At 50.8% G+C, this 22,897-nt stretch overlaps 10 protein-coding genes and 1 non-coding gene across 11 annotated transcripts; 7 read left to right on the top strand and 4 right to left on the bottom strand.

Moving 5' to 3' along the window:
• Nucleotides 1-888: 888 nt before the first annotated feature.
• On the top strand, nt 889-1,341 carry VTN77DRAFT_3833 (uncharacterized protein; the record flags this gene model as incomplete). The annotated part of the gene is made up of 1 exon (XM_069419825.1): nt 889-1,341. One exon carries the CDS (start codon nt 889-891, stop codon nt 1,339-1,341), a length of 453 nt encoding a protein of 150 aa, XP_069278183.1.
• Nucleotides 1,342-1,412: 71 nt separating this feature from the next.
• On the top strand, nt 1,413-2,049 carry VTN77DRAFT_3832 (uncharacterized protein; the record flags this gene model as incomplete). The annotated part of the gene is made up of 4 exons (XM_069419824.1): nt 1,413-1,443; nt 1,506-1,587; nt 1,657-1,768; nt 1,822-2,049. The coding sequence occupies 4 exons, from the start codon at nt 1,413-1,415 to the stop codon at nt 2,047-2,049; spliced, it is 453 nt and encodes a 150-aa protein (XP_069278182.1).
• Nucleotides 2,050-3,164: 1,115 nt separating this feature from the next.
• On the top strand, nt 3,165-5,222 carry VTN77DRAFT_3831 (uncharacterized protein; the record flags this gene model as incomplete). The annotated part of the gene is made up of 3 exons (XM_069419823.1): nt 3,165-3,170; nt 3,228-4,145; nt 4,209-5,222. 3 exons carry the CDS (start codon nt 3,165-3,167, stop codon nt 5,220-5,222), a joined length of 1,938 nt encoding a protein of 645 aa, XP_069278181.1.
• A 239-nt stretch (nt 5,223-5,461) lies between these two features.
• Nucleotides 5,462-7,200, bottom strand: VTN77DRAFT_3830 (uncharacterized protein; the record flags this gene model as incomplete). The annotated part of the gene is made up of 6 exons (XM_069419822.1): nt 5,462-5,773; nt 5,857-6,405; nt 6,457-6,614; nt 6,675-6,714; nt 6,783-6,967; nt 7,032-7,200. 6 exons carry the CDS (start codon nt 7,198-7,200, stop codon nt 5,462-5,464), a joined length of 1,413 nt encoding a protein of 470 aa, XP_069278180.1.
• Nucleotides 7,201-8,563: 1,363 nt separating this feature from the next.
• Nucleotides 8,564-8,636, top strand: VTN77DRAFT_t73. The gene has a single exon. It is a non-coding gene; the product is annotated as a tRNA-Glu (tRNA).
• Nucleotides 8,637-9,175: 539 nt separating this feature from the next.
• Nucleotides 9,176-10,429, top strand: VTN77DRAFT_3829 (uncharacterized protein; the record flags this gene model as incomplete). The annotated part of the gene is made up of 2 exons (XM_069419820.1): nt 9,176-9,335; nt 9,567-10,429. The coding sequence occupies 2 exons, from the start codon at nt 9,176-9,178 to the stop codon at nt 10,427-10,429; spliced, it is 1,023 nt and encodes a 340-aa protein (XP_069278179.1).
• Nucleotides 10,430-10,894: 465 nt separating this feature from the next.
• On the bottom strand, nt 10,895-12,432 carry VTN77DRAFT_3828 (mitochondrial 37S ribosomal protein mS47; the record flags this gene model as incomplete). The annotated part of the gene is made up of 3 exons (XM_069419819.1): nt 10,895-12,106; nt 12,168-12,332; nt 12,382-12,432. The coding sequence occupies 3 exons, from the start codon at nt 12,430-12,432 to the stop codon at nt 10,895-10,897; spliced, it is 1,428 nt and encodes a 475-aa protein (XP_069278178.1).
• A 495-nt stretch (nt 12,433-12,927) lies between these two features.
• On the bottom strand, nt 12,928-13,878 carry VTN77DRAFT_3827 (mitochondrial 54S ribosomal protein uL4m; the record flags this gene model as incomplete). The annotated part of the gene is made up of 2 exons (XM_069419818.1): nt 12,928-13,740; nt 13,795-13,878. The coding sequence occupies 2 exons, from the start codon at nt 13,876-13,878 to the stop codon at nt 12,928-12,930; spliced, it is 897 nt and encodes a 298-aa protein (XP_069278177.1).
• A 223-nt stretch (nt 13,879-14,101) lies between these two features.
• On the top strand, nt 14,102-15,427 carry VTN77DRAFT_3826 (uncharacterized protein; the record flags this gene model as incomplete). Its single annotated transcript, XM_069419817.1, has 2 exons — nt 14,102-14,651; nt 14,706-15,427. The coding sequence occupies 2 exons, from the start codon at nt 14,102-14,104 to the stop codon at nt 15,425-15,427; spliced, it is 1,272 nt and encodes a 423-aa protein (XP_069278176.1).
• A 198-nt stretch (nt 15,428-15,625) lies between these two features.
• On the bottom strand, nt 15,626-16,246 carry VTN77DRAFT_3825 (uncharacterized protein; the record flags this gene model as incomplete). The annotated part of the gene is made up of 2 exons (XM_069419816.1): nt 15,626-15,820; nt 15,887-16,246. The coding sequence occupies 2 exons, from the start codon at nt 16,244-16,246 to the stop codon at nt 15,626-15,628; spliced, it is 555 nt and encodes a 184-aa protein (XP_069278175.1).
• Nucleotides 16,247-17,138: 892 nt separating this feature from the next.
• On the top strand, nt 17,139-17,753 carry VTN77DRAFT_3824 (uncharacterized protein; the record flags this gene model as incomplete). Its single annotated transcript, XM_069419815.1, has 1 exon — nt 17,139-17,753. The coding sequence occupies one exon, from the start codon at nt 17,139-17,141 to the stop codon at nt 17,751-17,753; it is 615 nt and encodes a 204-aa protein (XP_069278174.1).
• Nucleotides 17,754-22,897: the final 5,144 nt, after the last annotated feature.

Raw genomic sequence — 22,897 nt, 5'->3', positions numbered from 1 at the left:
TCTTATTAGCGGCTTATCTATCAATCATGCGGGGAAGCTAAACAGCTCAAGATTGATTGATAGATAAGATAGATACGGCAGGCGATAATAAATAAAGGTCATTATCTCTGACGCCCCAAGAATCCATATCTATGAACTATTACCCTCTCTCACTGAGGGCAATAGCTGAGCTACATCCTGGCCATCATCATGGAGTTATTCAACAAACGCGACCACTCAATGCTACCTCTTCGCAGTCGACAAGCTCAATTCGAGCAGCGTAAATCGCATTGGGTCAGGCTGCTTGTGTACGCAGCTGCCGTTTTGCTCTTTGCCTCGTGGACTTTTATATCGAGAGGGGTAAGTTGTACCTATGTGTGATGGAGAGACCATCTACCAGGAAAGAAAGGAAGAAAGAAATATCGACTTTTCCTCTACTTCTGTCGCCAATGACTGGTTACATGAGAATAGAAACTACCAATCTTCTCTCCAACTCCAACTCCTTCTACCACCCACGTCGTTCACCGTCTTCCTCATTACGCCCCCAGTCTCCCTCTCCGTCCACTGTCCTCTCCATCTCCCCATCTGCAACAGTTCCAGCAATGCTCCATCCAAAATCTGCTCGACACAGACCTCTATTTCCTCGAGGGCGCTGCTCCGCCCTCTGTGGCGCATTATGAATCGCGCCGCAATCGCTTGGCAAATGCCCTGGTCGCCGATGGCGCCGACGCGTTTGTCGTCGAGCCGGGCTACACGTTTAAATACTATGCGAATGTCAGTCAGCCGGAGTGGGAGGTGTGGGAGGTAAGTATTGTTTCTTTATTTCTTCTCAAATCACCTCCTATAAACTGCTCTTGAGGAGTACAGTCAAAACTGATGTTGACTTAGCCGGAAGAGCGACCATTCTTGATGATCGTCCAGCCGTATCAAGATCCAGCCACCGGCATCGTCACGGCGAATACCAGCTTTCTCTGTCCGTCCTTCGAGGCCGAGAGAGCCCATCTACTCAATATGCCCTTCTCCGAGCCCATCCAGATTATCCCGTGGGAGGAGCACTGGAATCCATATACAACGTTGAAGGAATCGGGCATCTTTGCTGCTGCTGTTGCCGCCGACAGACCTCCCCGATTGATGGTCGACGAGGAGATGCGCGACTTTATCCAACGGGGTCTTGGAGAAGAAGGATTCGACGTCGTCGGTTTGCAGGGCCGCGTCGAGGCTGTTCGACAGATCAAGTCCGACGAGGAGATCGAGATTCTGCGTGCGGTCAACACGGGGACGGTCGAAGCGGTGCGGCAGATGAGAAAGTGTTTGTTTAGTTTTATCTCAGTTGAATTCGTTTTATTTCTGACGTCCGACTGACAGGTCTCTATCCCGGTCTGACAGAAAGCGAGATTGCAGAGGTTCTGGATAATACTCTTCGCGCGGCCGGGATGGAGCCATTCTTTGATATCGTCTTGTTCGGTGGGTGCAATCTTGCCCACATTCAGACCCTGATTTTAATTTCCTAATTTGGATACTACTAGATGAAAATGCAGCCAACCCGCACGGGGGCACGAACGGGTCCAAGGTCCTAGAAGCAGAGACTTTTGTCCTGATCGATGTGGGGTAAGACCAGTCGTCTAGTCTAGTTACTTTTACTCTTGAATATCAAGCTGAACGACAACGATACGTCAGTGCACATCTCTATGGCTACTCGTCCGACATCTGTCGGACTTTCTTCCCCCCTTTTCTGGAAAAGCCCATCGATCGAGACAATCTGTCAGCTGAATTAAAAAAGAAGCTCGATGTCAGTCCTTCTCTGTTCTATTCTGAATGTAGAACCATACTAATATCATCTAGGTCTGGGACATCGTTTTCGAAGCCCAAACACAATCACTACATCAGCTGCGTGCCAACGCGACAGCCGCCAGCGTGGACATCGCCGCGCGAGACGTCATCACGCGCGCTGGATACGGCGACACCTTCACGCATCGTGTCGGCCATGGTATCGGGATCAAGGGTGAGTCGACATCTCTAAAATCATACAGAAGCAGTGCCCCTAAAATCATCACGAACGACATATGTTGATCTGTTTTTAGCCCACGAAAGCCCCTACATGAACAAAGCCAACGTCCGATCTATCCTCGAGGCCGGCATGACCTTCACATCCGAGCCGGGGATCTATCTCGTCCACGAATTCGGTGTCCGGCATGAAGACGTCCTCCTTGTTCGGGAGGATGCAGATCCTGTGCTGCTGACGGGGCAGCGGGCGCAGGGGCCGTGGGATCCGTAGGACTGTAACACGTCTTGTCTTTCCTGGACTGTGAACAAGACGGATTGAAGTATCACTTCATCACTCTATTATAAAAATTTCAACTTCCGTTTTGCACGCTGTCACGTATGTACTTCTGTACATACGTGGTTGTAAAAAACAAGTCATGGAGTCTGTTCACCCCCAATTACCTATCAAGAGAGATATAAATTGGCAAAGTGGTTACACATTGGTATAAAGTCATATGTTACCAAGGTGCATTCTTCGGTGAGGGAGACAAATATCAGTAAGGGATAGATATGGCAAGAATTATGGAAAAGAATATGGAATGACAAGGAATATAGATAGGTAGGGAGCCCACCTGGACAGTGGAAAGTAGATAATAAATATACTACCTCATACAAGAAAATATAGTGAAGATAATATCATAAGGAATATGAGTGAGAAGCCCACCCAGGAAGTAGATAATAAAAAATGCTTATATAGTAGGTAGGTCTGGGGGCTAAGAGTCCCAGGCATAGAACAGGCTCAGGCAGGTATTTAATATTTTCTCTTTAAAATTCAAACCAGTCAAGTGAAGTAAGTGCTGTAAGGCTTATTAGGAGGAGAATTAGGAGAAAAACTAGAGTAAAAATTAGATTAATCATCTGATAGTAACCGGGATAAGAATCAGAATAAAGTAAATTGCACTTGCTTTCCTTAAAAGGAAGTTGCATCCTCCGTATACTTCTACTTCTGTCCCGTCCAATAATGAGGCTCAATTCTGAGCGGGGCAAAGTAAGGCAACGCAATTGAAACAGGCAGTGCGGGGTCTGTTTCGTGCGAGCTAACCCAAGGAAATCAACTAATCGATTTAAATTGATTAAGACTCCAGCAGCTCTACTCCTGAACCATAAGAATCCTCGCCAATGCGTGGCCAGGCCATGTCAACATGGAGGTGCGAACAGTCTTCTTCCTTCTATCATGCCTGTATCCTGGCTGACAGAGGCAACAGGCCCGCGGACTGGGCAGGTCTGGCCCCCGGCGAAAGACGGGCTGTCTGACCTGCCGCCGTCGCAAAGTCCGCTGCGACGAGATGAAACCCGTGTGCAGGCATTGCACGCGCTTGCGGCTGAAGTGTGCGTATAAATCTGCCTTGGAAGTTTCGACAGCTTCGACGCGCCAACGAGTCGAGAAGATGCGAGTTCCTGATGCTGCGCCATACTCCCCCGATGCCACGTTCTTCGAGACGGTGTTGCGGGCGGAAGGACACAGTGCAGCAGAAGGCATCTTTCCGGCCATTACAAACGGCTACTCGGAACTTCCAGCAGAGACGGCCTTTGATATCAACAACTTCATCGGAGGCATTACGTCGGAACTGCAGCAGAGGCAGAAGGGCCTGAACCTGAACCTGCACCACGAGACGTTGACTGCCAACGACGAGCCGGCAGCATCTCTGCTGGTGGAATTGGCAGCCACCAACGGCGCCAGCAGTAATGGTGATGATGGAACTCGACAGGACATGAATTTGACACTTCATTGTGTTGACTTTAACGACCACACATTTGGCGTGAATGACTCATCAAGTCCGTCCGCAGGACCTGATCAGTCGATGGTGGTCTACGAAGAACAACTACTGCAGCATTTCCTGCTCGTCGGCGCACCCCCCGTCATCTACGCGCCCTTCGACATGGAATGGAAGTTCGTCCGGCCGGCCATGCTGGCTCTGGCACGCGAGTCCCACGCACTGATGAACGCCGTGTGCTGCTACGCGGACGTTCACAAATCGCGAATGGAAGGGAGGAGATGGACTGCGGCGCCTGCGTACTATCGCCTGGCCAGTGCAGAGGTGCAATCGTCTCTCATGGAGGATGTTGGCGACAGAGCGCTCGAAAAGGTCTTTGCGACGGTGTTTTTGTTGATGCTGGCTGAGGTATGCCACCTGTCTATCTTCTGGATGAAATTTGCCTGACCATAATCCTACATATGTATATAGCTAGCGTCCACTCCAGACTTGAGTCGCCCCGGAACTTCCTGGCTTCACTCGGCATATCTACTGCTAAAGAAATTCTCCCGCAAGACCACCTCCTGGAGAGGGTTCGCTCAGTTGATAGTCTCGTGGATTTCTCTCCTGGACGTCAAATCGCTCATCGCCGGCCGCGAGGGCGATCCCCTTGAAGAATTGGGCGACTTGTCTACGTCCGTCGAGCACAACAATGCAGATCCCCCCGACAAACAACAAGCGTCCCCCGCAGAAAAAGCAGTCAACGAGCTCTTCGCCGATCCAACCTTCCTGGTCTACGACGCCATCGTTGGACCCGTATTCCGCTTCTTCGTCAAAGCGCAACAGGTCATCCGCCGCATCGTCCGCATCGACCTGCACCACCGCAGTCGCGGCACCCTAACAGACGAGTTCGAGGTCCTCCAGATCGCGCACCAAGTCGGCGCCGACCTCGAAGCGCTCTGGAACTCCCGTCCTGCTGTCCTAGACGTCTACGAGCGCCCAGACAAGCTGGACGACACCCTGGCCCCGGCTCTCGCGCGCCAGATCTGCCGCATCTTCAGCCAGTACGTCGCCAACTTCCTTACCAACTTCATCTACCTCCACCGCGTGGCGTTCGCCATTTACCCGCGCACCGACCGTGTCCGCGGCGCGGTGGATCGCATCATCCGGTTGGCGTCCATCGAGCTGGACAGTGCGAGTGAAAACCATCGTGGCATCCTCCCGGATAGCTTCCTCTGGCCGCTCTTCATCGCAGGGCTAGAGGGGAGCGTCTCTCAGCGAGGGTGGATCATGGAGCAGATGCGTCGGATGGCCAGCCACCAGAATGGACACCCGATTGTATTGACAGCTGCTGCTGCGGTAGATCAGGATCAGCGCCACCCTAACGCAGCCAAGGCGCTATTGCTACTGGAGGAGATGACGCGGCGGCAGGACGAATCGAAGACGTCGGCGGACAGCAAGTGTGTGCGGCGGGAGCTGTTTCGGGATTTTTTCATCATTATATGAACATGTAGATAATTCGATTTTTGGTTGATCATCATGATGATGACGACGTGATGTGATATCCCGGAGGGAATATCCTGATATCACGCAACTTGTATGTACATTAGAGTAGCCCTGCGAGTACAGTACAGACCGGCCCACTTCGCTGTGAACGCACGAAGACAAAAAAAAAAGAGATTTTATTCGAGAAGGAACAGAAACAAAGCTATACAAGCGGATATATACTATACGCTCGATGATCATCACACCAGATGTTCATACCCATTATTCCTCCTCCAACTCCTCGCAAACGCAGAGAAGAGCGTCTTGTCATTGTCACTACCTCCTCCCAGACACAACTTGGACAAATGCACGAGGTGCCCCCTCTCCTTCCTCACATACGCCGCATACGAGATTGCCGCCGTGCCGATGGCGCCGTAGCTGATGAGCACCGGGTACTTGAATTGCTCCGGGCGGGGGAAGATGATTGTCAGCATGAAGGAGATGAGTTCGAAGATGTTTTGCAGGGCCATTTCGGTGGATGAGAAGCGGGCGCGGATGGAAGGGCTTGTTTCCTGGAGCAGGATCAGCATGAAGTCCGACTATGTTCTTGCGGGAGGATGGATGACTGAAATGGGTTTGTTTGGACGTGACTTACCTCCTGCACGAGATATTGCACCGACAGATCGAACCCCCACAATCCCACACGACTCAGAGCGACCCCGACAACTAGGCTGACGGCCACAAGACGACTGGCGTTGCCGGCGTTGCTGGAGTCGAAGAAAACGAATCCCGCTGCGGCGGCGGCCAAGCAGCCGAATTGCCAGTTGATGAACCACAGCCCAGCGCGGACAGGCCCGATCCGACGCATGGCCACAGGCGCCGCCCAGGTGCCGGCCAATTCGGATGCAACAGCCCCAATCCGCATGCAGCTGACTTCGAGAGAGGTGAAGCCCGTGTGGAGCAGGTAGGTGATCATCTGCGGGGCAAAGGACAGCACGGTGAGGTAGAGCAGGCTCAGCGCAAACGAGGCGAGGAAGACAGGACTCGTGACGTAGTCTCGCCATGGAGCGGCCATGTTTCGCACATAGCGCACGATGGCAGAAGAGTCTTGCACTTGTTCGTGCTGCTCATTTGTCTGCGGGACCTCCTCGCCGGATGACGACGGAGGGTCTCTTCTGGCCAGCTCAGGGACTGCATTGTATACCTGAGCAGTATTAGCCATGCGTCAGATGTGGATCAGGTGAATATAACTTACCTGCGCAATTGCAACGTATTCAATCACCACCCAGGACGCATTGAGCCCAAACACGGTCCAGATGGCCACCTTGGTCGAAAAGCTGTCTATGAGGGAGATGAACACTGGGGCAAAAAGCTTGCAGAAGAGATCGATGCGGCGCATCGAGGCATTCAAGTCTGGATCTCGTTAGCAAGAAGAAATAAAATAGAAGTGTACATAGATAGATAGATACCAACCTTGCCTTGGAATTTTCAGGCTTTCCGCAATGATCACGACCTGTAAGGAGCACGTTAGTTTCCTGAACGTAACATCAATAGAATATCTAAGGTAATTAAGTCACTAACCCAGTCCCTTTCCACGGACACAGTGTTGGCAACCGACGCCAGCTTCTCGACACAGGCCAGAGCGACGACGACGGTGAACAAGACCGGCACAAGCGCTGATCCAGCACCCTTTTCAGCCGATAGGGATGGGGGCAGGAGAAGAATAAAGCACACACAAGACAGTGCGACGGGGATTCTCTGCCAGACTTGATATTGTCAGTTCTGAATAATCAAATAATCGATCAATGAGTCAGCTAGCTAGCTGCATACCAATCGACAGCCGCAACGTCGTCAACCTATTCAACCGATCGATCCGCGCCCCCAGCCACGACGACAGCAGGGCCACGGCCAGCGACCGCACCAGCGCGTAGACAGACGTGTAGAGCAGCGTCTCGGGGAAGACGGAGACGAGGAAGAGGACGGCGCCAAACTCGAACATGCGCGCGCTCCATGTTGAAAGGAAGTGTGACACGTAGAGCCTTGTCGTCAGTCGAGTCCCTCGTCCAGTATTACTGCTAGTAGGAGTGGTAGCAGGAGGAAGATCCTCTCCACTACCGGTTGATGCACACGAAACTTCATGAAATTCAGATTCAGGTTCAGGTTCACATTCAGATTCCATTCTTGTTCTTCTTCTACCCAGAAGAGGATCTTCAGGGGAGTCGTGTTCTTCTTCTGCTCCTCCTGAGTTTGGTTCGACTTCCGGCTGCCCGTGGTTTTGGTTTGGCGCCATTTTTCGAACTTTCTCCTAGGAGATGGAAGGAAAGTTCAGTATGCAGTGCCTAGTATGAACGAACATATGTAAGTATATAGACTGCTTGAATATGAATATTATATTATTATTACTTTAAACGAGGGTGTTCTGGACTGGTTACATAACTGAAAAAAAAAAAGCGCTCACTGAGTATCACGTGATAATGGTACTGAAGTGTGCTCAATAGATCTACATACCTGTTAGGTACGGAGTATATGGAGTATCCATATAGCTGCAGAATTCCGCTTGTCAAATTCGCCTGAAAACCGGTCCTGTCCTCCGAAAGTCAACCTTGAAGTTGCAACGTAGGCTACAGATCAGCCCACACGGATCGCTTTTCTCCGTCAAGAAAGAAATACCGCAACGCAACGCAACGCAATGCAACTAACGCTTGCTTATTGGTCCTGAGGCCGGTGACACAGGTTGAACTATATATATGAATGTATGAATGTATGTACCACAGTAGTAGGACAGCACGACAGCAAATAATAATAATGTGCCGAAAAAGTTGACATCAGGTTGTTTCCTTTTTTGGATGGGCTATCCCGACACCTACAGTAGTAGTACGGAGTACTTCATTTCATTTCGTACCTACCTACCTACTATACTCTTCCCCCCAAATTAAACACCATTGACATCCGGTTTGCTATTAGGATTTAAGGGCAGTCCCAGCAGACACCACGGGAGGCAGAGTAAAGTCCATTTTTGGTATTGTGCACTTTAATTAGACTTACCCCCGTAGATATAGCTTTTATATTTTATTTTCATTTTTTATTCCGGACTACTCCGTACCATTCAATGCCCATATTTTATACTGTAGAAATTTATTGTCTAAATTAGTCATCTTAATTTTTATAATTTTTCGCCCAGGCGGCACGGGTGCCTGTATTATTGCCTAGCGGGCTGGGATTATTAACTCTACACAACAAAAAGATCCAAGACATCTGGTCATATGACCAGATGCTCCCGTCCGCTATATTCCACTGTTTGCCCTCCACAGTAACGATGAATCCCCGCTGTTGGTCAGATGGGATGCGTTCGTCACGTGATTTCCCTTGTGGTGTAGTGGTTTAACATCATCGTCTTTCACACGATAGCCCCGGGTTCGATTCCCGGCAAGGGAGTTCTTTTTTGTTCTTTTTTTGTTTTTCTAATTGTCCTGGTTTCCAATCTTTTTTTCCCCCTTCTTCATGAAATGTGGATGTGAAGGTGCTAATTCTGAAGGTGGTGGGATTTTGTGTGTTGACTCCAAAGGTAACTTACGAAACTTTCTAATACTGCTAGGTGTCCAAAAGACCCCAAGTCCTTGTCTGGCCCCAATACAGTCTCAATTTGGGCCCCCTGACAAAATCACTCAGTTGACGTTGTCTGTCTATTGTGTATGTACTGTACCTTCCGCTTGGCTAAGTGCCAACAACCTCGAAGCCCCGCAGGCGCACAAGGTCCTCTCACCTCACCATACCATACCCACGTGGTGGGAACTGAACGCCATCAATGCGAGCAGTATAAAAAGATACACAAATTATACTAACTCTATCTATGGTCAATTGAATGACTGTTTCGCCTTGTAGAACCCTATTAGGGATCTCAACAGCACTAGGTTAGCAGTATCTGCGCACAACCAAACAACAGCTTGCTTGCCATACCTCACATCGCAACGAACATGACCATCTCCGCAACATGGCACAAGGCCGTTGATGCCGAGGAGATCCTGCAACGATCATCCCAAGTGCTGTCCGTGGTCGATGGTCGAGCGTACGTCTTTGGTGGCGAGCTGCGGCCGCGAGAGCCCCGGGATAATGATGTCCATGTGCTTGAGCTAGGTATGTATGCTTATAATAACCGTATCATGTGATATCATATCTACCGGTCTGCATAATTTCTTTTCTTTTGTCTGTTATAATATAACCATCACTGTCACCTGCCACACTTATTTGCTGTCAGATGGAATCGACCATGAGAAATCCAGTTATGGGAGATATATCACTGATATTATTTTCCTTCTTTACTTGTCTTCTATCAAACGTAAACAAGTTAAGCTAACAATCTTCCAGACAAAGAAATCAAAGCCACTCTCTCTACCAAACCTGCCACATCAAGTCCATCTCCGTCTCCATCTCCTCGCGTCGGCTCCGCCTCCACCGCCCTCAACGGCAAGATCTACCTCTTCTCCGGCCGCGGAGGCGTCGCTATGACGCCCGTCGAGGAGCACGGCTCAATCTGGGAATTCGACCCGTCCAGCACAACCTGGACGCGCATTGAACCTGCGGCAGGGACAGCATATCCCCCCGCACGCAGCTATCACTGCATGACCAACGACGGGCTCAACACTCTCTACGTCCACGCCGGATGTCCCGAGAAGGGCCGCCTGTCGGACCTCTGGGCGTTCAATCTGGCGACGCGCGAGTGGAGGGAACTCGCCCCGGCACCGGATCCGCCGCGCGGAGGGCCCTCGATCGCCTTTGCAGAGGGCAAGCTGTACCGGATGAACGGCTTCGACGGCAAAACGGAGCAGGGCGGTAGTCTGGACGTATACACGCCTGAGACGAACGCCTGGACATCGCTACAGTACCCTCCCGACGGCCGGGCTGGTCCCGCGCCGCGGAGCGTCAGCGCCCTGCTTGCAGTTCATATCACTACCAGTGCAGACGGGAAGCGGAAGACAGGCCTGGTGACGCTCTTCGGCGAGCGCGATCCCAGCGCTTTGGGCCACCAAGGCGCAGGGAAGATGCTGAGCGACGTGTGGCTATTCGACCTGGCCAGCCAGACGTGGCACGAAGTCGACGTCCAGGGCGAAAGCCCTGCTGCCAGAGGCTGGTTCGCTGCCGACACGGTTGACGAGAATAAAATCCTGGTGCAGGGCGGACTGGGGGAGTCGAATGAGAGGATTGGGGATGCTTGGGTGTTGGCGTTTTGAACAGACCTTTTGATAAGATAGCTGAAGAAGAGAAACGATGATAATAATAATAATACCAATTTGATTTTGATTTCAACGTTATAGATAGAGATAGCCTTTCAGGATGATCCGATCTCAAGCAGACAGATAAAATAGCATGTCGTTCACCAAAGAAAATACTACCTACTCCCTTCCAACGAGAACCTAAGTGTATATAGCCTAGAACACTATTCAGCCAGTCAAGCCAGGTAGGTCGAGACAGGGACGCATCTCATCAATGAGAAGGAAGCTAAAGAAACAGTTAACTTTTTTTTTACCGCCTTTATGTCTCTGCCATCATGTAGATAGGACATTGTCTGATTGGAAAAAGTAGGAGAAATACAGTATATCTCGAAAAGTAACGTAATCTGATACAATGCAATGTGATACAATGGCATTCATCAAACCCCAGCCAAAGAATAATGAATCAGTTCACTTCTTACTTGCTCACTCCTTCTCAATCCATCGCAACCCCTCATTCGTCTTCACTGTCCGTCGGGCCAGCACCTCAGCCACCTTCTCGCGCACCCCTTCCTTGTGTCCCCACTTCTTGACGAACTCGTTGACCGTCTCTGCGCGGGACTTGGAGTTGTCGCGCACGAACTTCTCGATCTCCGCCTCGCTGGGCAGCGCGTAATGCGCATGCGGGTACTGCGTGTAGTTATTGTTGTTGAACAAGGGCAGTTTCTCCTGGCCGTCCGGGATCGAGAAGAAGGCGTCGACGTCCTCGTTCGTCACCGCGTCGAGGCGGTCCGGTTGCCATTTCGGCTGGGCCGGAGGCTTCGTGAGGAGTCGGGCGGACACGCCCTCGACGAAGTCTGGATGGCGCATGAACTTCGCCGCGATCTGGTGCTCCCGCCGGAAGGTGTCTGCAATCCCCCACTTCTTGCCCAGACGCAGCTGGCGGAGCGTCACCTTGAGCGAGGTCGGCGAGCGCATCGACAGCGTCTTCAGGGTCTTCTGCGCCCACTCCTCCATCTCCGTCTCGTTCTCGAGAGCCTTGATGATCTCCTCCACGGTGTTGTACTTGAAGCATCGGTCGATCGCGTCGCGGAACGGTCCCCGGAACAGGATCGGCTCCTGCTCCTGCGACGGCAACCCGGTGGAAAATTCGGCGATGGTCTTGTCGACCAGATCGAGACGCTCCGGGAGACTGGCATAGTCCCTGAAGACCAGCTCGGCCAGTCGAGCGGTCAAGTTACCCAGGACGCTCGAGTGGAGGTAGTGCGTCGCGATTCCGGCATACAGCGTCTGGACCCCGAGCAACCGTTCCGACGTGAGGGCCAGATAAGTCCCAATCTCACCGTCCAGACGCGGGAGGAAGAAAGAGCCGCCGACGTCTGGGAAGAAACCGATGGTGGTCTCGGGCATGGCGAAGACAGTGCGCTCCGTTGCAATCCGGAATGGAGCGTGGATGCTCAAGCCCACGCCACCGCCCATGGTAATCCCGTCCATGACGGCCACGTAGGGCTTGCTGTAGGTCGCAATCAGGTGGTCCAGCTGGTATTCGAGCGCGAAGTAGTCCGTCGATTTCTGCTGGCCCTCGGGGCCTTCCTTGTTCTGCTGGGCGAGGGCTGCCACGTCTCCACCAGCGCAGAAAGCCTTGGTCCCAGCGCCATGCATGATGATGATATTGGCCAGTTGAGATTTTTCCCATTCCTGTTGTTTCAATTGCTTAGTATTTGCCAAAAGCACAGTTCGAGGACAAGATTCTATATACCAAAAGCCTGGGAACGATCTTCCGCGCCATGGACGCATTCAACGAATTGAGCTTCGAGGGTCGATTGAGCTCGATTGATCGGACGCCGTAGAGGGAGTTGAAGAGGACATCGTCCGGGTCGTCGTCCGGCAGTTCCTTAGGGATCTCGGGGACAGTTGACGACATCTGCCAGAGTCAGCACAGTCACTTTGAAGTATTCTTCATCTCGTCTTACCCTAGCATGCCCGGCAAAAGCTGGGTTGGTCACCTTGGCGCGCAAAGGCATTGCCGCTCGGGCAGACCGCGAGAACCAGCTCAGCGGTGTCGGTAACCGGGGGGCAGCGTGTCGTAGTAACATCAATGCTGAGAGGCACGTCTTCCCTGAATCACGGCAGCGATCGTGCTAGTTGAGGTGTGAGGGGATGGATGGGGTTGGGATTACTCTCATCAAAACTTCTCCGCTCGGAGCGGTTGACCTCGGAGGCTCGGCCATATTTTCTGATTTTCCTTTACCGAGACTAAGCAGTTGACTCCATGCGGGGAACCAGCACAGCACGGGAGAAATAGGACTAAGAAAACCAGTAAACCTCTGGATGATGGCTTCATAGTTCTCTAATAATAATAGAGCTGACTTAGTTTGAAATCGTACCATTGAAGTCGCGGGATTCTACAGTAACATGACCATCTACCAGAACGATAACAATAACCGTATCTATTTTGTACAAATCTCAAATAGAAAACGAGAAAGACAGCCCATGTCGCCCTGTTATACATAAATCGCTCAATCATATTTCGCCTTGGCAGGCTCCGTCCTCAAATCCCTCGAATGCTCGGCCAGGATCTTATCCAATGCCTTCTTCTCAATGATCAACCTGCCCGTCTCCAGCAGGTCTTTCACATCCACATCCGCCCGATCCAGGATCTTGGCGTGCTCCGAGACCTCGCGAACCGTCTTAAACAGGTAGTCATCCTTTACGTCCGTGATGAGGGTGGATCTCCCGTGTTGATGGTCCCAGCCGTTCCTCTGGAAGATGTTTTTAATCAGATAAGGAGTGGCATCCTCGGGTATCGAGATCTTGCCGTCCACAATGATCAGCTGGCCCCGTCTGAACCGATAGCTCAGAGCAATCCGCCACGCCTGATCGTAGATCTTCTTCGGGAGACCCGTAGAGAAATCTCGCGGGTGAGGACCGAAGGCGACACCACCTCCCTTCCGGATTGGAGACTTCTTGTCTCCCACTCGTGCCTTGCCGGTTCCCTTCTGGGGATGGAGTTTTCGACCACTGCCGTGAACCTCGTCCCTCCATTTCGTGCTGGCCGTTCCTTGGCGAGTCTTGTCACCCTCGTAGACGATGGCGCGGTGAAGGATGTCCCGTCGAAGAGGCATCATAAGATGTTTCGGGGAATACTCGACAAAGCGAAGGGGCTCCATCGAGGGGAACGAGTACAGTGTCGCCTGGACGGGAGGAGGAGGGGTCCATGCTCGCCTGGATATCCCCGACACAATCGCATCGCTCACTGGAGAGGTAGACGACTCTGGCGAAATCTGGGCCTCGGTGGCCATTGTCCGTGATGACGATGCTGCAAAGCATCGCTATTTATCCAGTTAGCACTGATTCAATGTCTTGAAGGATAGTATGAGTCCTACCATCACGGTGTCAGGCCCCTGGAGCAGGCCATTGGAGCTGCGCGTAAGCCACCTCAGGGCCCGAAGGGCTCTACTGCCGGGCATCGCTGGCGATCCTCAACAGAGGAAACTGGTTTTTACCAGGTATAGTAGCGATAGCAAGCAGCAGAATTGAGTGCTGCAAAAGTTGAGGGTTGGGTCGGAGTCCGGAACGCGGAGCGGACCAGGTTTGCGCTAGCGCTCAATGAAAAAATGTCCGCCCGGGGCTCCTCCATGCAGTCGGTAGAAGCTCCTTCAGCAACACGGACTCCAGCACACCAAAAACGCCATGTCCCATTGCGAGCTGGCTTCCAGGCCGCTGCTGCAATGTCTGCGGCAGACTTGTAGCAAAGGTCTGCCCGTGATCCCACTACAGTCCACCCGGTCCTTTCAGACCACGGCAGTCACTCGCGATGAGGTCCAGGCGACCGAGCCCAAAAAGGAGCCCTTCTACAAGGCTCCTGATCCTGCCCTCGTGACCAGTCCTCGACTGGAGAAGAAATTGCTGAAACAAGGCATCTCGCCGATTGGCTCTCGACGACGTCGCGCCGCCCTGCAGACCTGTCCCAACATCCCTTTCGAACAACTCCCCTACCAATGCTTCCAGGAGGCCCGAAAGGTACTGCTGGCAGACCGGGAGGAGAAGCTCAAGGAGATCGCAAAGGAGCGAGACAGGATCGCACGGCTTCGTGCCCTGCCGGATGAGGAGGCCGGAGGCGAGCAAGTGAAAAGGTCAAAATTGGGGGCGATGGAGAAGCACTTGGAACGACTCAAAATCCTTGCCGATATCAATGACCCCGTGGTCAAAAAGAGATTTGAAGACGGCCAAGGTAAACCAGGTAAACTTTGCTCTTTCGTCTGGTGTTACGGATATATTAAAGAACTTTGAATAGGGGACATGAACAAGCCGATCTATCGGTACCTGGCAGACCGGAAATGGCGATCATACCGACGCTTGATCCTCGTCCAAAGAATTACGCAAATGAAAGTCATTCCTGACGTCCTGCCTCATTGCGACCCCACGGTCGATGTGAAGCTCTACTTCGGCCGCCGTGCCATCCAGCCAGGTCAATTCGTGGACTCCCGGGTCAGCGTGACTCCGCCCAAGCTCACCATCCAGTCCTTTGAAAAAGGCGAGAAGCTCGTGACGATCGCCGTGATGAACCCGGACATCCCGAACGTCGAGACCAATGGCTTCGATTTCCGGTGCCACTACCTTGCCATCAACGTGCCCATCTCCCCGACCAATACGAAAGTCAACCTGGCGAACCTGTCCGAAGAGAACCAGGTTCTCCTCCCCTGGTTCCCGCCGGCGGCTCAGAAGGGAAGCCCATACCACCGCCTGTCCCTGTTCGTCCTTGAGCAGGAGGATAATAAGCCCCTGGATTATGCCGCGGTCAAGGAGAGGGTTTCCCGAGACAACATGCGTCTGCGGCCTCTGCAGAGCTGGTACCATCTGAAGCCGATCGGGGCATTCCTCTTCCGGAACCAGTGGGATGAGGGCACCGACGAAGTCATGGCCAAATTTGGAATTGAGGGTGCGGATGTCGAATTGCGGAGGAAGAGAGTCGAGCCTCTGCCTTACAAGAGGAGGAATCCGGCGTCATTCCGGTGAGCAGAAATTGACGTTGACGCCATCTGGTTTTGACAATTCTTCCTTTCATGCATGAAGCTTGTATTTTACAGTCATTTTACAATCGTTATGTATGAATATATACAGTGCTCTAACCATTCAACTCTCCTGAACGCCTGTTCCATGCAATACCTCAGAAATTGTATATCGTACAGCCCGTACAACCCTTCGTTCCTGGTTTCATGACGATTGCTCATGCTCATCCGAGAATTGGGCCGGTTGCAAGGTGTTTGTAACCCATTGGATTTTAGAAGGAGGCCAGACTCGGGCAATAATCTTTCCATTGACCAGGCCCAACGGCACAGGTCCGTAATTTCTAGAGTCTCGCGACCAGGGCAGATTGTCTCCGGCAAGAAAGACATGACCTTCGGGGACCTGAGCATTTAACAGTCAGAATTGTTCGTCCTAAATCCTGAAAATCATAGATCGTAGATATCCTACCTGTATCATCTCCCCCTCCTCGCCCACCTCCGTACTAAACGGCGGATCCTTGCAGACAAAATCCCCCGGCATGCCCACGACGCGTTTGGCGCCATTGACGCCGAGAAAAGTCGGATGGTAGAAGCGCACGACGTCGCCGACCTGGATGCCCTTGCCGTGGTCGTGCAGTCGCGAGATCAGCAGCCAGTCGCCGCGCGTGCTGAAGGTCGGGTACATCGAGGGGCCCTCGCTGCGCTGGATGGTGAAGAAGTGCTCCCAGACGAGGGTGCAGGCGCAGAAGAGGCCCAGGCCATCCAGCGTCAGGCGGAGGATTGCGCCGGGGGTGGCGCGCCGGAGTGTTTGGCGGAGTAGGCGGTCCATTGTATTTTCTTTTCTTTCTCCTTGTCGGCAGACTTGGAGGAGATTGTTTCCAAGGTCTGCGACAGGATTATCCCATGCTCATGTTGAATTAATTCATTCGCGATAGCATCAGGCCATGCGGCAGAATTCCGTCGGCGGAGAGATCAATCACGTGGACGAAGTTCGCTAGCACTGCACCAGTCGTCTATTTTTTTTGCCCCTCCTTGATTTTCCCTTCTTTCAATCTTTTACTGCACTAACATCTTCACAACATGCAATGCCATTGCCATCACCATACACCTACAGCTACTTGAAATTACTGAAATGCATCGAAGCAATCTGTTCCAGAAATAATGACCGGTCACACTCAGACCTCAAGATGCTGAGCTGAGAAGGCCGCACTCACTCGACTTTAGTTGTGCATCAGGATTTTTCTTTTCTGTTTACTCACTCTATTCTATTCTATTCTACCAGATACCCAATTGAGTCTGCAGTTCTCTTCTCTTGTTCTTGCTGAAAGGACCGCGTTGCATTGCACTGCATCTGATCAGAATTCTATCCATCCGTCCATCTTTCTCCATTCCCTGTTTCCCTTTTCTCTTTTCTTCACCAAGCCAGGAAAAAAACACCACTTACCCAAGATATATATCTACCCCACGCTTCTAATTATGCTAGAGCTTGCCGTTTCCGAAATCAAACACCAGGACGCGCGAGTGTGGACAGAGAAGCAAGATCAATAGATTATCTTATCCCACGAACGATACTCAGCTTTTGACTTCCATTTAACTATGGAGCGTGGAGAGTTGAGGTGTAGTTGTTGGGAGACATTCAAAAAGAAACACTTGTCCTGTTTGTGTCTTAGGGCGATTATATTATGAATTACTCTGGATTAGTTAACTAGTGATTAAATTGAATGCTGTTACCGTCAATCAATGTGTTCATGTTGATATCAGCTTCCTGCTTTTCAACTTCTAATCAACGTTTCTTTCGACTTCAATCTCGTCGCCAGTCTATGACAGTGGCTTGTCGCATCATTGCATCCGCATCTGCACATTCAGTTAGATCAGTCATCAACCCTTTTTTTCTTCACAGACTGCTTACCAGGATGCGTCTCCGGCTCCGGAATATTCTTCCTCGTCTCCGCCTTCTCCTCATGGTTGACCCCATACCTTGCATCACGCTCCGCCAGCAACGCCTTGCGCTCTCCCGGATGGGCCGTCTCCTCCGAGATCAGACTGCCCATCAGCTCGGGCTTGTCCAGGGGCACCTGGTCGCCGCGATCGACCTGTCAGAAGTGGTACGTCTTGCCGTAGAGGCCGATGATGTCCCGCATCGTGGCCGTCTCGGCGGTCGTCCAGACTGTCCGCGGCGTGCCCAGCGGCGCGGGCATGATCAACATGCCGCTCTTGACCTCGTAGACGTGCGAGTGCCACAGCTCGCGCTCCTCCTTGGACAGGGAGTTGTAGATCTGCGGCGTGATCATGTACTCGACGCGAAGAGGCGGGCGTTGGCGTCTTGGGTGTCGTAGATGAGGCATTGGCGGATGTCTGTGCAGCATCAATGGCATACCAGAGGTACCTACCTAGGTAGGTAGGTTTAGGTACGACTCACCCTCCGTCAAATGCGTACAGTACAGTAATGATTCGACTCCACAGCGCGCGTCAGATCCGACGCATACACATGCAGCGCATTCAGATCAGATGCGCGCAGATCTGCTTGACGGGTCAGAAATCCTGGACGATCGCCGCCCCTGTTCCCAGAATGCGGCTTTTGGCCGTGAAGTCTGTGCCCGCTGAGCGGTCGGTTGCCATTGTAATTCAAATCAATTCAGATCAAGTCAGACTGTCCGATCTGAAGGTATCCTATCCTGTGGAAAGCTTCTGTCTCGATGTATATCAGATTAGATGGGTATGGTATGGTGTTGAAATTGATCTTAGATCTGGTAGGTAGGTAGATGGAGATGAGAGCAGTTCGTTCCGCGATATACCGAACAAATACCTAGCCTCCTTCCAGACAAGACAATTAGTTGGGAGAATAATTCAATTCACTTTACTCACTCAATTGAGAACAGAAACTCCCAAGGCTCTGGCTGCTGTATGTGGATCTGACATCACAGTGATGGATGGGTTGTCCAGCCAAAAAGGTACGATGTTCCTAGGTATCTATCTAGATCCAATACCGGTGTAAACTGAGTCCAATGTATGTACATAAAGTACAGTACATACTAGCATATCTAGCCCTTCAATCTACGATAATCCAATACAGTCTCATCAATGTGGGTATCTCACCAAGCAATACCTCTTAGTCCTGCAATCATCAACCGATTCAATCGCAAGAGCAACTTGAGGGTTGTATCATTGTATGTATGTACCTAACTCATGTGTGGGCTGGCCCCAATGCACAGAAGAGTCTTGTTCCAAATGATACATATCGCCCACAGCTCAATTAATCTCACTCAGACTCTGCAGCTATATATATAATCAAGTTTTGAAGCATTTGTGGAAATCAACGGTTCTGAGATCAAACAGATACTGGATGGTCAGCCAGTCAGTCAGTGTATGTGACTTCTTTTTCTTTGTTTGTTACCTCTAATAAATATCATCGACGGAGACGATAAATACGACCTACCTACCTACCTATTTTCTGACAAAAAGAAAAAAAAAAAAGGAAAACTACATAGATAGACCTCCTACCTACACAGATTGACTTGACTGACTGACTGACAGAAAAGAATACATATATCGCAGTCCTCACCTTCACTTTCACTTTTACCGTCGCCCTCTCTTCTAGACTGGATTAATTTAATTTCCTTTACTTTCTCGGCCAATACTCCAACAGACTCGTGCTCTTTTCTTTGCTTTTCTCCATTCAAAACCTCTCCTCCAATCGTTTGAGAAATCCCCCACGGCTGGAAAACCAAACGCCTCAGCTAACTGGCGCGCAGTCTTGCCATCATTGTCCTTCTTATGGACTCCCTCCGGAAACTGCATCGCCAACGCTTCGACTGCGTTTTGTCGGCCAAACCGAGCGGCGATATGTAATGGGGTCCGCCCACCTTTGTTGAGAGCCTCGACATTCGCCCTCCTTCTCAACAGGGCTGCCAGGACCGCGATATGCTCGGTCTGAGCCGCTGCATGGAGTGCAGTCGGATACCAGTCGCCGCTGAGGCGTACAGGCCCTTTTCCCCTCCGGCTCCCAGAGCGTCAATATAGGCTCTCACGTCCTGCGACAGCCTCTCGACCACCGAGCGCCCTTGCTCCGTCACCTCGTCCGGCGCCAGGATCATTGTGTTTCAAACAGCTCGAGAAGTCGACGGGCTTGTGAGCTGCTTCAAACTTTATCTACCGACATGATGACCGAGGAGATATACTTACTTTGGCTTGGCTTGACTTGACCGGATTCTGTGCGACCAATCTGCGACAGTCGTTAGCAGCAGCAACAGCAATAGCAACAGTAGCATCATTGGTTCCAGTGACAACCTGATACCGGGGTTTTTTTTTCCTCTCTTGGAATTGTCAGTCTCCTATACAGAGTACATACAATAATAGGGTGATTGCTGCGACTCGACTAACCGTCTTCCCGCCCGCCCTTTTTTATGTCCACTTAGTTACAATCGTGTGTTTGCTCGATACAGGTCAATGACAGTGATGGTGTTCTCATGAGCTGTATTTTATGTCTCCGTCTTATAAGTTATAACTGCAACATTCAGGTCGTGGCATTGTTCAATCGGCTCGTACGAAGAAAGGGTGTGTTCAGCCAGCCAGCGTCACTCTTGACGGTGTACCGTACAAGAAGGAAGAACAGGGTCTCATCTCATCCTTGACCAGTCTGTTGCAGTTCCTGTCATTCCGTGGCTGGTATAAGAACACTTGTAATATCATGTCTTTGATTACTTAATATAAATATAATCACTTATATGTACTATTATCAGTTCTATTCTACTAAGGATCAGAATCGGAGCTCCTCCTCCTCCTTTGATGGCTCCTTTGTCCATTCTCGAGAGTGTGAGAAGTAAAACTAGAAAAAAAGCAGTAAAAGAAAGGTCTTTATTATATGAACAGGAAAAGGACACAGAAAATATATATATAGCATTAACTGATCACCAAACAAAAGCGTCATTTCCCCCCCGACTTACACACTATATATATATATAGGTAGTAACTAGATAGTGAGTTACTCGATCAGAACAACTTATACTACTTACGTACCTGCCTAGGTATGTACTGTACATGTGCACGTACGTAGCTACCTACACCAGTCTGCTCCAAGACAGGAGGTACAGTACACAACAAGTCACGACAGACAGACAGACAAAACCTAAGTCACGGCAGCGTGAGCCGCACCTATGAAAGTGAAAAACGAGAGAAAGAAGAGCTTTTTTTTTTGACAGGGCCGATGCCCGTACTGGAGATTATTGTTTTATTGCTAACATACCTACTTCCATAGGCTATGTATGTACAGTATGTATGTACCTAGGCTGTATGTACATACACTGTCACGTATGTCATCCACCTGTCACGAACCTACCTACCTACCTATATCATAGGCAGGAATAGGTAGGTAGGATACAGACCCAGACCATACAGTAGGTATAGGTAGGTAGGTTCAGAATTCAGGATTCCATCATGATCAGTATGCATGTACATACGGAATAAGTACAGTACATACATACCTACATGCCATGCCATGCAGCCAGTCAGCCCGCGGAATACTTGATCCTGATCCTGAACCCGATCCTACATACAGAGTACGCCATCCATCGGCGTTACTCCTACCTACCTACCTAACTAGGAAGGCTCTGGACTCAGACCCAGACTCAGACCCAGGCCCAGCAAGCTGAATCCTGAATCCTGAAGCCTAAAGCCTGAACCTGAGCGGCGGCCCGACGAGTCGAGTCGACCTAACTTCTTTTTTTCACCATCGCCGTTTGCGGCAATCATTTAAAAGGCAAAAACCTTCGAGGCAGGCTTCGACGGTCTTCCAAGATTTCAAAACTTAAAAAAATATAAAAAAACTTAGCTTTAGCTTTAGCTTTTACAGAGACCGAGGGAATAGAATAGAATAGAAGAATAATGGGGCAAAAAAAAAAGAAAGAAAGAAAGAACAAGGTTTGTCACTTGGCAGGGATTAATTAATCAATCAATCAGATTAGGAATCAGGAATTCAGGATTCAGGATTCACTACCTAGGTAGGTAGGTAATGTACCTAGTACCTATTGGGGATTATTCCCTGATCGGAGATTTCCGTGATAATTAATTAATTAATATTAACTACTTAGAAGAAAAAAAAAGATGATACCTGGTTAAATAATAACAGCCTCTAGCGTATTAACTCAGCCTAGTACTGTTACTACTGTACTTAGTGCCTGTCTAGGTGGTGAGTTTCGAGTCGTGCTCGTGACTGATACGTTGGATTAGTCAAACTCAGCCCGTTCAGTCTAGGTGACAAGGTGTACTCCATACTGGTGTAGGCCCCTGCTCGGCGATCCTGTATATGCAATTATGCATCATGCATCATGCAGAGTACCCGCATAGAGGGGCTGGCAGGGGTGCACCGTGCCACTGCCAGGATGGTGATCTAAGTAGGGTGAATGCACAGTCCGGGAAAATTTTACGAGGTGGAAGCAAGGAAACGATTGGTCTGCCGTCCTGCGCTCTGTCTGTCATCTTCGATTCCAGGGATGACTGCATGAGACCCCTGCAAGGATAAAATTGTACTCCGTACGGCCGGTGGGATCTGGGGACGGTAAAAAGCTGTGCCCTGTGCACCGTGCAGCTCGTCAAATGGACGAATGAGACAGGCTTGGCTGCATCCTGCTGCGTATGCTGACTGACCTCAGTCGTGTCCACTGTGCAGGGGGACAAATAAATCTCGGCAGTTGCGCTGGCGTCAATAAGAATATTTGAAACGACATGTGACATAACACAAACCACAACAGCTTGAAGCGCGTACAGTGTTGCAGACTTGCTGGCGGATCTGAGCACGTCGGTACTGCCGATGACAATTGTGCTGTTTAATAATAATGGCCAGAGAATAACCGAAAGCCGTCTTACGCGGCCATTTTCAAGTCCAGGGTTCGTCGAGGTTAGGCAGGTTGAAGAGATTTCTCCAGTCAAAAGTTAGTCGCAAGGAACAGAGACGGCGACAAATGAAACAAATAAATGAATTCCGCAGGGAACTCGGGATTATGCTGGCGGCTGGCCTTTGCGGGTGGGGGGCTTGAAATCAAAAAGAGGGCGGCTAAGAAATGATCCTGGAGGAGGTTGGAGCAGAGCCATAATTTCCGTTCGTATTGTCGGGGGGACTGCAACTCGCTGCCAGCAGGGTGACCAGGTCAAATAACGGCGCAGCCAGACAGTGCCCCCAGTGAGTCCCCGGCGGAGGGCCGGATTTGGGGGTGCCTAAGAAGTTAAGAACTGTAACAGATGAGGCGTGCAGGCCTGTTGGCTGTGCTGGAAGTGTACGGAGTACCTGTGTTCACTAACCGGTAGCCAGCAGAGGCTGTAGGCATGGGTTATTATTGGGGCATAATGCTGGGTCGTGCCCGTGGTCAACAGTGATTAGCAGCAACGATAACCGCAGTAGCGGCGCTCCTCCGGCTGCTCCTCATTAATATTGCCACGGTGGACACTTCAGGCGGAGTGGGCATGCCCTGGACTCTTTTGTTGATCT

Source organism: Rasamsonia byssochlamydoides (assembly GCF_041956645.1).
Source record: "Rasamsonia byssochlamydoides strain NRRL 3658 unplaced genomic scaffold VTN77scaffold_27, whole genome shotgun sequence".
NCBI lineage: Eukaryota > Fungi > Ascomycota > Eurotiomycetes > Eurotiales > Trichocomaceae > Rasamsonia > Rasamsonia byssochlamydoides.
The sequence above is the reverse complement of the archived record's forward strand: the minus strand, read 5'-3'. Positions and strand labels throughout refer to the sequence as shown.